Raw genomic sequence first — 12,585 nt, forward strand, 5'->3', positions numbered from 1 at the left:
GTGAGAGCCGGAATTCTTACTGGTTGGTAGGTGATCAAATACTTATGTCATGCAATAAAAATCATACAGTGTGATTTTCTGGATTTTTGTTTTAGATTCCATCTCTCACAGTTGAAGTGTAAAAATGACAGACCTCTACATGCTTTGTAAGTAGGAAAACCTGCCAAATCGGCAGTGTATCAAATACGTGTTCTCCCCACTGTACATAATGACGTTGAATATTTTTTGGTATACATTTTTAAAATAGTAGAGCAGGGTCTTGTTTCATCAGGCTCCCTTATTTTACAATCGATACACCCCCTCTCCCTGAAAAACTACTCCCAAAACAGCAGCTATTACCATATTAATTTAATGTGTCACAGTTAAAAAGTTCTGTCATATTTTAGTGTATGTGTTTTTTTGGACGGGATAGGGAGAGCTCAGCTTGATTGCATGCAACAGTTTAATTGACAGTCAGTAAAACTCAGTTGTGTTGGTAGGAGAGTTACGGTGCCCGATTGAGATTGTTTTTAATCCACTGGCATTGAAAAAGTTAATTCTTGCTTTTTTGTCCTCATTTCCAGTTTAATTGTGTTCAAGTCACTGCATTGCAGCACAGCTACATCATTGTGTCTAGGTGTTTGAATAGAGGTCACGGCATGCAATGCCTGGGGTTCCAGCAAAGGGCAGAGCCAGATGACTCAGCGCTGCAGAAAAATGGGGTTAATATATCTGTGAAGGGCCTCCAGAGTGGCGCAGTGGTCTACGCACTTGCCTCGCAAGTGTAACTGCGTTGCTATGGCATACTGACTTCCTGCTTAAGAGGGTGTAAAATAACAGACCATCTGTGACTGGCTGGTTTCGTAGGAAGCCTGTGGCGATCTATGACACTCCTGACTCTACAGGACTGTTATAGTGGCAGCATAAGGTCATATAGTGTAATTGGGAGAAAAGGGGGGTCAAATTGGAAAGACAAAAATCTTTGAAAAATATCTGAATGAATGACTGCATTAGATACACAAAGAATGTGGAGTTATTTTGAGTTTGGCACTGACCCACTCTTCCTCATTCCACCCTAACTTGCTGCCCTTTATCCTTTTGTTTTACCTGTTCAACCACGTTAAAGTTGCCTACTTTGTTTTTGACCAACAACAGGCTGTCACACTAATTTGACTGCTCAGAAAATTTGTTACACAGGACCACTGGAGAAGTAACAAACAGTTTAGAAACTAGGGGTGGAGCCGAACCCGAATACGGTATTCGAAAAGGCACAAACAACGTGGTTTTTACAAATACTTATTTCAAACAAATACTTTTGTTTGTATTCGGGAACAAGAAAACCGTTATATCAAGAAGCTGCGTTTCCTCATGAGACCGCAGTACATGCCCGGATGAGTGAGTGAGTGACGTTCAGTCGGGGGAAAGGAAAAGAATAAAAGCGGTAACTGACACAGGCTGCACCACACATCTCCATTCTCCACACAGCAACAGAGAGCGAAAAAACTTAACTGCGTCACAATTTTGTTTAATAGATTTTTGTACCTTAACTTGGTTCCAAAGGCAATTTATAACTTTCAGGAAGCGGAGTTTGATCGGGATATTATTTCATTACGCTGCAATCGGGTGAACCAGGCCTAACGCAAAAAAACTGATTTTTTACGCCTATTTTGAATTTTACTCGAATACAAATACTTTTTCCCCCTTAACAAATACAAATACAGATACAAATACTGGCTGCTTTGCACACCCCTATTAGAAACCATGGGACGACTGCATGCTTTTTTGTTTTTTCTTTACATTCACAACATTGTTTATGCAGGTAAGACAGGATAATTTATCCCTAACTCTTTTATTTCTTAAATTACACAGAAAATACAATTTCTATCTGCTCAATTCTTAGACACGAATGATTTTGTCAAGCAATAAGTTGCTGAACACGTAAATAATCTAGTGCTTCTCATTCATTGTAGGTTGTTTCTCTATGTTATTTGTTTAGTGACATACTTTTGGGGACAAAACCACCAAATTACACTAAAAGGTCCTACCTGCTGTTGATAATTGGGACCTTTATTTAAATTAAACACAAAATTACTAGTTATCCAGGGGGTGAACAGGAACCCATGTCAGGGGTTTTGGACAAGCTGTAACAACTCCTGTACATTCCTGAAACTGTATGTTTCTGTTAAAGTTACTACGTGCACATTTTTGGGATGTCATAGATAGTCTGCCAGTGGTGTGATTACTTGACCGAATGGCAAAATAACTTAGAAGCTCAGTCAAATACAGCAATACAACAAACAATACATTTTATTGTTTTCCACCTCATTTTACCTCTTCAGTGAGAATAATCCAGTCTGTTCTGGGCTTGAAAAAGGGCACTGAAATCTGGCTGAATGTCTGAGGTGGCTATGCGAAGGACAGCTGAGAGGTGGTCATCAGTGATTGAGGATCTGTGTTTGGATTTGTTGAATTTCATCACTGAGAATGTCTGTTCACATACATAGGTAGATCCTAGGGAGGGAGGAGTAAAAGTCCTCCAGTGAGACTGACCTGAAGTGAGACTGACCTGAACTTTGCTCGGATGAAGTTAATGTTTTAGTTACAGCATCAACAACATGGTTCATTTTTAACACTGTCTTACATAGCACTTCCTGATGTATAATACAATGCAAAAATGTCAATTTCTGCAAAGGGTTCATTTCTGTCACTTTATCCTGCATTCTCTTTAAAAGTCCAACATTTATCCCAGTCAGATTTGGACAACCGTCTGTTGTCACACCCGCCAGCTTGTCCCATTTCAGTCCTAACATGTCCAAACATGCATTTACCTCTGTGAACAAGTCATTACCAGTGGTTGTCCCTTTCATTGACTGCATGGCTGCCAACTCCTCAGAGATTTGAAAGTCTGCAGTTATCCCACATAAGAAGATGAGTAGCTGGGTGGTGTCACGTACATCGCAGCTCTCATCCAAAGCCAGAGAAAAATAGTCAAAGTTGTCCGCTCTGTTCTTCAGTTGAAGCTCCAAGTTTCCAGCAATGTCCTCAACCCGCCTCGTTACAGTGCGTCAGGAGAGTGACACGTTCTAAAATGCACCCTTTTTCTCTGGGCACAACAACGCAACAGAGTCCAATAAGCACTCCTTAATAAACTCTCCATCAGAAAACTCCTTACTTTTTCTGGCGATTTTGTGAGAAATTACATAACTTGTCCTGACGGCTGCATCTCTGGGGGTGTGCAGTTTCGTAAAAAGTCCTTGTTGGGTTTGCAGTTTTGCTAGCAACGCATCAGGCTCCCATGCGCGCTCTTCAACAGACACATTTCTGTATTTATCCTCATGCTTGGTCAAACGGCTTTAACTTTAATTTCTGTAAAGAAATACTTGGCAGTCCATGTCTTGTTGAAAACACGGCATTCGTTATCAACTTTTCTTTTCTTAGCGTGAGCCGACATCTTGAGGGTAACCTAGCTAGCGTCACTTGTCGCTGTTCACCTTCACTCTCAGCTCACGCACGCATATACGTCAGTAATACAAACGTAACACTTTTCAAAATAACATTTCCGAAGGACGAAAACCAAAATGTCGGTGCATCCCTTTCATTTATGATTGGCCTCACGCGGGCCGGACAGGGACGTACAACGGGCCGGATGTGGCCCGCAGGCCGGTGTTTGCCCAGGTCTGGGTTAGAGTATTAACCCCATACACAACCCTTACCTTAATTGAATTAAAACACCAGAATGTGCCCCTACTGCAATGGCTCTGGCGCTAGACCCGAAAGCAGACACAGACTCGGTCTGGTATCGGTGCAACAAGTTTTAATCAGGGATAGACTAGAGCAGGTTGGAGGCAGGCACAGATACGGTACACGGATCAGGAATAATTAAGTACAGACAGACGAAAAGCAGACTCTTGGTCGGGGACAGGCAGTAGGTCGGTAACAGGTCTATCTGTAAATCAGGCAGGCAGACGGCAGACTGGAATGTAGTCGGGGCGGGCGTGAGGTCAGTACACAGGGAGGTGAGCAGAACTGGCACAGAGCAAAGGAGGGGTTAAATACACAATGGGTAGTCAAGAGAACCGGGAACACCTGGGAGTGAGGCTGGCGAGAACAGACAGGTGGCCGGGCATGACACCTACCCCCAAAAAGTTGGGTCTCACAGTCAATTATTACTTCGCTCAGCTCTGAGGGGGTCAGAAGGAGGCTATTATACCTTATTAGCAGGAACTGGTCATGTCTACTGGTTTGTTAGATGAGTCCTGTCAATACGAATTCACAGTCTGGCTGGCATCACGTCTAAGCAACTATCCATACCAACCTTTACATCTTTATCTGAATTAGCAGAAATCTATTAGTAAATTAGGTCAGGTCTAGGTAACTTTTTCTTCTGGGAACTCAGTAATGACCAGATGCCATTATTGATTATCATCTTGGAATGACAGGTTAGCAATTACAGACAATTTACTAGCAATTGACTAGCAACTGTTTTGGAAGAGGCAAATAAGGCATTTGGCCTTCTAGAAGGCCCAGAAACATCAGTAATTGAGAGCAAATAGCTAGCATTTACCTTGTTTGCACATGCTTTTTCAGTTCACTGGCTTTCAAAACTGCTCCAGCAGGTTCTTTACAACAATTATGTTGGCTAATTCGTTAAAATCCACCTTCTAAAATTTGAACCATAGGTTATGTTTCAGATTATCTTCTGGTAAGAATCACAGTTCTTTGCAGCCATGGTTCTTTGTTCCTTGCTGTTAGATGACAGTGATCATAACTGTATGTGACCATACAAGACTGACTGTTGCATTCAAACGTGTGCATTGAACTTAATAAAATATGTTTGCAATGGTAATTAATAGTATTATTTTTCAAGGTGGAAATGTTTTTGTATTGTCACACTTGGGGCTTACTGGCTTATTACATCAAATGATTAGAATGGAATGCTTTTTTTAGTTGCTGTTTATTTTTAAAAAAAAGTACCTAGCTGAGGTGGAGTGTGTCTGGTCACTGTATCTTTGGGTCTTTAGCTGTCACATCCTTTAGGTACTTGTGGGTATGAATGTGGCTGCTGCTAGTTATATTATTCTGCCAATGCTCAAAGCACAGGCCAGAGTATGTGAGAGAAGGTGAACTGTCTTCACTTATCACTCACTGAGCGGTACTCTCTGCACTGAGTTGATTACATAAAGCCTAATTTGCATATATCCTAGCATGCCTTTATACATATATGTGAATGATACCCACCCATGAGTGTGTTTGTTATTGATAGAGATGTGGTTGTTGGAATGCTTAACCATTTGACACGTAGGATCACACCGGTGCGGTCGGTCGGTCGGTCGGTCGGTCGGTCGGTCGGTCGGTCGGTCGGTCGGTCGGTCGGTCGGTCGGTCGGTCGGTCGGTCGGTCGGTCGGTCGGTCGGTCGGTCGGTCGGTCGGTCGGTCGGTCGGATTTATTTATAAAGCCCTTTTTACAACAGCAGTTGTCACAAAGTGCTTTACCGACCCGGCCTTAAACCCCAAGGGGCGAACAACAGTAGTGTTGAATTTCAGTGGCTAGGAAAAACTCCCTAAGAAGGTAGAATTTTAGGAAGAAACCTAGAGAGGACCCAGGCTCAGAGGGGTGACCAGTCCTCTTCTGGCTGTGCCGGGTGAGATGTTAAGAGTCCAGTTGGAATAATAAATACATTTCTCTGGGCTAAATCCAGAGTCTATTTGATTTTAGACTAGGTCAGAAGTATGACCAGGTGGACAAGGACAGGGACAGCAACGGGCCCCCCAAACCAGGAAATCCGCAGGTGTGGACCAGGACCTCATCTTCTAAAATTAAAAACTGTAGGAAACTGAGAAAAGTTAGTAGTACATCCCTCACTGAGATGGGGGGTCCGGTGACACTGTGGCCCTACCCGGGGGAGGCCCCGGACAGGGCCCAACAGGCAGGAAATCAATCCAACCACATTGGATTCAGTGGTCCCTGAAGCGTACGATCACACCGGTGTGATTAGAACGTATTGTTTAGAACACATCATTAGAACGCCTAGGTACGAGTGACGTAACAGTGGCTGGTCAGACCGCGCTGTTATTTACTCACTTTTAACTCAAACAGCGTTTATAACTTTATTTTCTGATTGTAATTGTTTCAAGACCACACTATGATATTAACCAGGTAGCAAGCATAAAAAAGTGTTACTTACGTACCAACAGGCAGCCAACACTAGCAGTTAGATTTTCTACAATAAACATAATAGCAAAAAACAAATTATATTAGCGACTATTATAGAGCATTTAACCATTTCCTGAAAGAGCTGACAACAGGTTAAAGTCATTGTGTATAAACTTTCAAGTTACGTTACCTGTTGAGGGTGCTGCTATGCTTTTTATCAACCAAAGATAAATAAAGGTCAGTAACTCTAAGACCTGATGGTCATTTAAATTTGCCAGTCTTTCGGACAGATTTGCCATCCTGGGAAAACTATGATCTACATTTTAGCTGCACTGCATTACAGGTCACACTTTGTTAGCTAGCGGTTAGCTGATGTTTGCTAGCTAGCTACAGTTACACATAAACCAGCTTTTGCAGCTCTTTGAATTCGAGTCAAAAAGAGAAGCTTGCAATGCAATGTATTTAGTGTTCCTTACCTGGCAAAGTGACTGTTCATGTCAACCGTCTGAACGCCACTCAATGCACGTAGCTAACGTGGGGTTAATCCAGTCAGTTTGTTTTGGTAGGGTTCACACACAATAGCTCAATTGGCAGATCTAGTAGCGAACCGATGTCCCAAACTAAAACAGTATTACAGCACTACTTTTGTTGAGAAAAAAGCTCAACCTAATCTTCAAAAATCTACCTTTTCACTGATCGCATTTGTCCATTACTAAATGCAAGAATCGGAATTTATAATGTTTTGAGAGCTTCTGAATAATTATGTAAAACAATTTACACACCACCTATTGCCTGATAGATTGCGTATGTTTTATTGATACAAGAGAAGCGTTTCAGTATCTTTCTCGCCGCGATATTTAGAAATAGGACAGCATTTTTAAGATTGGTTCATAATTATTCAAAATACATTTTTAACAGTTACTACCGGTAGAAGTTTGTTTATATAATTTAAATAAAAAATTAGATGCATAACTAGTAAGCAGCGTGGTGTTTTTGGGAAGCTGCAGATTAAAAGTATTGTGACGTCACAATCAAATTCTGGAATTCTGGAGTGAGTGCTGAACTCACGCGCAAAAAAACTCACTCTGGGGGGCCGTTAAGGCATATTTGAAACTCACGCGTGAAAAGGTTAAAGGCATCTTTCAAGCTTCCACCTCTAGTGTGCTGAAGTAATTCATACTGTTTCCATAATATAAATGCATGGGACCCACAGCAAGCATGCTTGTTAAGTTGTAATAGGATTGGTTTTAATTGTAAATGGCTGGGAAACCCATAATGAAATGGGAGAGGCTAGTGGCAGGAAGTTTGACTGAACTGGATCTTTGTGAATTATTCAGTAAATAGAACGAATACTTCAACCCATTTCGTGCTACACTCGTTATAAAGATGGGAATAGGAAGGAACCGTAGACACACTACGGTTCCTAAAATCAAGAGGCCAAATCAAGGTACAATTTAGATTGAAAGTAGTATCTCTAGAAAATAGTAATAAAAGTAAATTTTAAATGTAATTATATTTATCCTATCATCATAACTTTTAAAATGTACTACTATTTTAATTTAATTGATAATAGACCAAATACCTTACGAGATTCGAAGATCCATGGATCACCATTCATTTCGTTCATTGTTCCTTCCTGAACGAGATTCCTGAACGAGATTCCTGAACGAGATTCGAAGATCTGAAGATCCAACTGAGATGAATCATGAATGGTGATTCATCAAAAAGAACAAACTGTTCACAAACAACCCATCACTAGGAAAGGGGGCCCAAAGCCTAGAGCCGGCAACAGGGTTTTAAATATTACCAATTGGATCTGAGAGACTACCCAACTACTGGAAAGTAAGGTATTATCACCCACAACACACAAAGACCAAGACCAAGTAAACTATATAAATTAAACCAAGCATCTCTGTCAAGGGTGCAATTAATTCAACCGCATGAAGGGTTAGGATTAGGTTATGAAAATAACAATTATTAATGACTTCTTATAATAAAACTAAGAAATCAATGAGTGCATGGAGAACAGAAGATATTAAAACAAATTTCTTGCAGCAAAGCTTTCTGGGAAATGTTGCCTTTTGGGTCAACATAAAAAAGATACATTAAATTAAACTGAAATATTTAGGCTTTACACTCTGCAGGCAACTTGATCCAGATAAAGAATATTTGGTTCTACAACTAAACTAATAATTTTAAACTGAACAGAATAAAAGAAAATTAATTGGATGAACAAATGCTGATAGAACTTTTTCAGTGTGCGGGCAGTCAATTTTCATTTCCCCGCTCTGCTGAAAAACATGCAATACCCACTCCATATTTGCATGATTCATTCAAAAGCATTTTTTGCAAACACAGCTACTTCTTTAATTATCTAGGCTACCATTTGAAGTAAGTTATCTGAGAAGAAGCATTCAAGAAATATTGAAAGAACAAGGAAAGAATCTACGCTTTGTGCTCTAAGCAAATGAAATAAATTCCACTCCAGCTCCACCGCGCCCATACTCCGCCTCAGGTCTGTTTGATTCATGTCATATGGCACTGGCTCTTTCCTATCAGCACACCGGTATGAAAACAGTGATGAACAAAAAAACATAGCAACATCAGGCGTTTGGATGGGTTCTTGGAATGGAAAATCCTATAATAATAATCTAGCCGCAAGAAAGCAAGTGGTCAATTCAAACAGTGATTTTGGAAGGTCTACATAAGGCTAATCCTCACTCAGTAGTCTGTTCATTAGATAAGCCTGTATAGTATTAGGTTGAAACATTTGAAAACTTTTGCTTAAGTTGACACTTTACATATTACGTATTTACATATTAACAACTGTATTAAAAACAATAACTTCTCTCAAGAGCACTGTTTGAATAATAAATGCGTTGACGTTTCATATAGATTGTTGCATTTCCCAGTAGTTTGTAATTTATTTTCATTGTAGCGTGAATGTTAATGATTGTTATTAACAGTTAAATGTTCATATCTGTCTATGATATCACTCGTTTTCCAGGTTCTGGATCACATTCTCTGTGGGCTCTTGCAACATACATAATCGGAGAGACGCCTTTTCCTGAATTTATAGTTGTGGTGATGTTGGATGACGTTCAAGTGGGTTACTATGACTCCAAAATTAAACAGCCTGTCTACAAGGGATATCATACCTCAGACAAAACTAAGGATGATGTGGCTCAAAACAGAATTCTATACACTGCATATGAAAATATGTATAACAATATGAAGGCGAGATCATCTGAACTGAATCAAGTCTTTAATTTTACAGAACGTTTTCAAGTTCAACAAAGTATTTCTGGCTGCGAGATGTTAGACAACGGTGACCAAGCCCTGATCATGACAAAGAATAATTTAAATTCCATTTATACAGACTATGCCATATATTACAATAACACACATTTTACATATGATGCTGGAAATCTACTAGTAGGACATGATGAGAAAATCCAAACATATATACATGAAATACTTTTTCAGAATGTTTGGTTTCCAATTTGCATCCAAACACTGAAAAGATGTCTGAAGAGAGAGAAGAACGTTGTGATGCGTAAAGTTGCTCCCAGACTCAGGTTGATAAAGAAACGTGTTTCTGAGGGGCACAGAGTGACCTGTCTGGCGTTTGGCTTCTACCCCCGCCACATCAACCTGACCCTGCTGAGAGACGGTCAGCCAGTGGCAGAACAGGAGCTGACAGGGGGGGAGGTGCTACCTAGTGGAGATGGGACCTACCAGATGAGGAAGAGTCTGGAGGTCAGTACCAAGGAGTTAATGGAGAGACACCAGTACAGCTGTACAGCCTCTCACCTCAGTCTGGACAACAAGCTGGATGTCAGTTGGAATTCTGAGGTGGAGAGAGTACACCTATCGATCCTCTCAGCTCCACTGGTGATGGTGTCCGTTGTTATGCTGTTGGGCATTTATCGCTGTGTAAAATGGAGAACCGCCGTTGATACAAAAGAGGAAGAGAAAGTCAGTTCATATTCCGAGATCTCTGTGAATTAATCCTCATTTAATATAAAATGATGACTAGCAAAATATTATTACTATTTTTGTACTACTACTGCAGACACAAAATAGGCAAAATATTAGTGGTTTATTTTTCCTACCCCTTGATGAACTGAAGATCAGGTATATATATATATATCCATACTCTAACTGAGGGAGAGAGGGCATTGAATCCAAGGCATAACACTGTTTATCAACAATACATGCAAAACATACATGTGACTGTCAGTTTTTATCTGATTTTATTTTATTTTTCTATCTGTATTCTATTAGTGAATATGCATTACCATAAGCTGATGGATAACCATGTGATCATGTGAAAGTTCTGTTAGTTATTGGAAAGGCTAAACATAATCTCTGTTCTGTATCACATGTTAATCCTGCCAGCATAATAAGTTTATTACAATACAATGTTGCTCAATCAATGAATGCATTGGTTAATGTTAACAACAATAAACATGAAAAGCTCTCACTTGTTTATCACTGTAGCAGGGAAAGTAATCTGACATTGTCTTGTGGAGGTGTATGGTCTTGACTAGGTGAATGTTGTATGCATCACAAAACATTAAAATACTTAAGTGTTGATATGCCACACCCTTGAGGTGGATGGATTATCTCTGCAAAGGAGAAGTGCTCACTTACTCAGATTTAGACAGATTTGTGAACAATATTTGAGAGAAATAAGCCTTTTGTGTACATAGCGAAAGTCTTAGACCTTGGAGTTCATCTCATGATAAATGGGGGCAAAAACAAAAGAGTTGCTTTTATAATTTTGTACAGTGTACATTTTTGAGAATTCTTCCTAATAACCTGCCATTTCTAACCAGATCCTTTCTCAGCAGTTCTGCCCAGAGAGCTGCAAATAGTGTCTCTTCGGTTCTGGCGACCACTGCTTCGAGGATACAATTGATTAGCGATGCTGCAGAACGCTACTGTGACAAGTGTTGGGACAAAACTCTAAATATGGTATTCTCTTATTAACACACAGTAGGGGGACCAGGTCCCAACAAACCAAATGTGGGACAAAGCTGCTGCTATTGGATAGAGCCAATCAAAACGAGTGATAAAAATGCTGTGCACTTCCACAAATTTGGGACACCTGGTCACACAGTCAGGCTCAAGAACAGATGCATCCTCACACACAGTAGCAAACACACCTGTACATGCACACTAACCAACCCACTGCAAATGAATGCAGTTTTTTGGCGCAAAATCTGTAAATCTCATTTTCTAATGCATATTGAGGGCGTAGGAGCAGGGGGGACAGGGTGTATATGCCCCCCCCCCCCCCCCCAATTTTTTTAAAGCAGATACATTTGCCACCACCACAACAATAAGAACACTTTGCAAGCATATTAAATGTGCTCTAATATGAACCTCAGTCCTACGCTCTTGATGCATATTGTTAACAAGTCACACCCCAGTTCCCATCGATGGCACTGAGGTGGAGTGTGTGTCCAGCTTCAAATTCCTGGGTGTCCACATCTCCGAGGACCTCTCCAGGACCCTCAACACCTCAACCCTGGTCAAAAAGGCACAGCAGCGCCTGTACCTTTTGAGGAGGCCGGAGAAGATCCGTTTGTCTTCCGAGATCCTGGTGAATTTCTACCACTGCACAATCGAGAGCATTTTGACCAACTGTGCCACAGTGACGCTCTGTGCCCGACCGGAAGGCCCTACAACGGGTGGTGAACACCGCCCAGCACATCACTGGTGGCCAGCTGCCAGCCATCGTGGACATTCACTGCGAGCGGCCCTCATCAGAGACCCTTCACCCCGATGCCACAAACTGTTTGCCCTCCTACCATCAGGCAGGTGGTACAGGTCTCTTTGTTCTCGTACCAGCAGGTTCAGGAACAGCTTCTTCCTTCTTCTTCTACTGTAACCCTGCTGAACTCTGTGACCCCTCCCATAACCAATCATACCCGCCCACTGCTTAGTACCGCCTCTCAGGGACTTTGTTGCACTACTCCCTTGTACTGCTTGTCTACCTTGGGAACCTCATTGCTGCTATCCCTGCATTTCAGTTGCACAGACTACCTTACAACTCCAACTTGCTCGATTGCAGTCAGAATTGTCATTTGTACTTGCATTTGCCCCATCGTACAACTATTCATTCCCATTTGTACATACATTATACTTAATACATATAAATTTTCTGCCCTCCCCTATTTGCCTTTGCATTTAGAATTGCCATTTGCATTGTATTTGCCTTCATTGCACAACTTTACATTCCACTTGTAAAATACACTTTACTTAATACTTGTACATTTCCTGCCCTCTTCTATTTGTACTTCTGGTTAGATGCTAACTGCATTTCGCTATACAGTACTCGTACAGTTCAATGAAAATTAAGTTGAATCTAATCGAAGTCTAAATTAATAATACTGGAATAATATATAGTGTTTAATATTTTGGATTTTTGTGCACAGTTCGAA

The 12,585-nt window shown here is 40.8% G+C and overlaps 1 protein-coding gene across 2 annotated transcripts; it reads left to right on the forward strand.

The window, feature by feature from the left end:
* The first annotated feature begins 1,517 nt into the window (after nucleotides 1-1,517).
* Nucleotides 1,518-10,376, forward strand: LOC105014493 (major histocompatibility complex class I-related gene protein-like). Of its 2 annotated transcripts, none has more exons than XM_034287496.1 (2): nucleotides 1,518-1,798; nucleotides 9,141-10,376. In XM_034287496.1, exons 1-2 carry the CDS (start codon nucleotides 1,741-1,743, stop codon nucleotides 10,142-10,144), a joined length of 1,062 nt encoding a protein of 353 aa, XP_034143387.1. In that variant the 5' UTR covers nucleotides 1,518-1,740; the 3' UTR covers nucleotides 10,145-10,376. The 2 variants fall into 2 exon arrangements, with proteins under 2 accessions (XP_034143387.1, XP_034143389.1); XM_034287498.1 differs by having other exon boundaries at nucleotides 1,746-1,798; nucleotides 7,792-10,376.
* The last annotated feature ends 2,209 nt before the right edge of the window (nucleotides 10,377-12,585 follow it).

This window comes from Esox lucius, chromosome 2 (assembly GCF_011004845.1).
Source record: "Esox lucius isolate fEsoLuc1 chromosome 2, fEsoLuc1.pri, whole genome shotgun sequence".
In the NCBI taxonomy this organism is placed as follows: Eukaryota; Metazoa; Chordata; class Actinopteri; order Esociformes; family Esocidae; genus Esox; species Esox lucius.

Excerpts from the sequence above, each read along its gene's own strand:
- LOC105014493 (XM_034287496.1), top strand. The coding sequence starts at position 1,741 with ATGGGACGACTGCATGCTTTTTTGTTTTTTCTTTACATTCACAACATT. Across the intron at positions 1,799-9,140 it reads TCACAACATTGTTTATGCAG|GTTCTGGATCACATTCTCTG; the intron begins GTAAGACAGGAT and ends CTCGTTTTCCAG.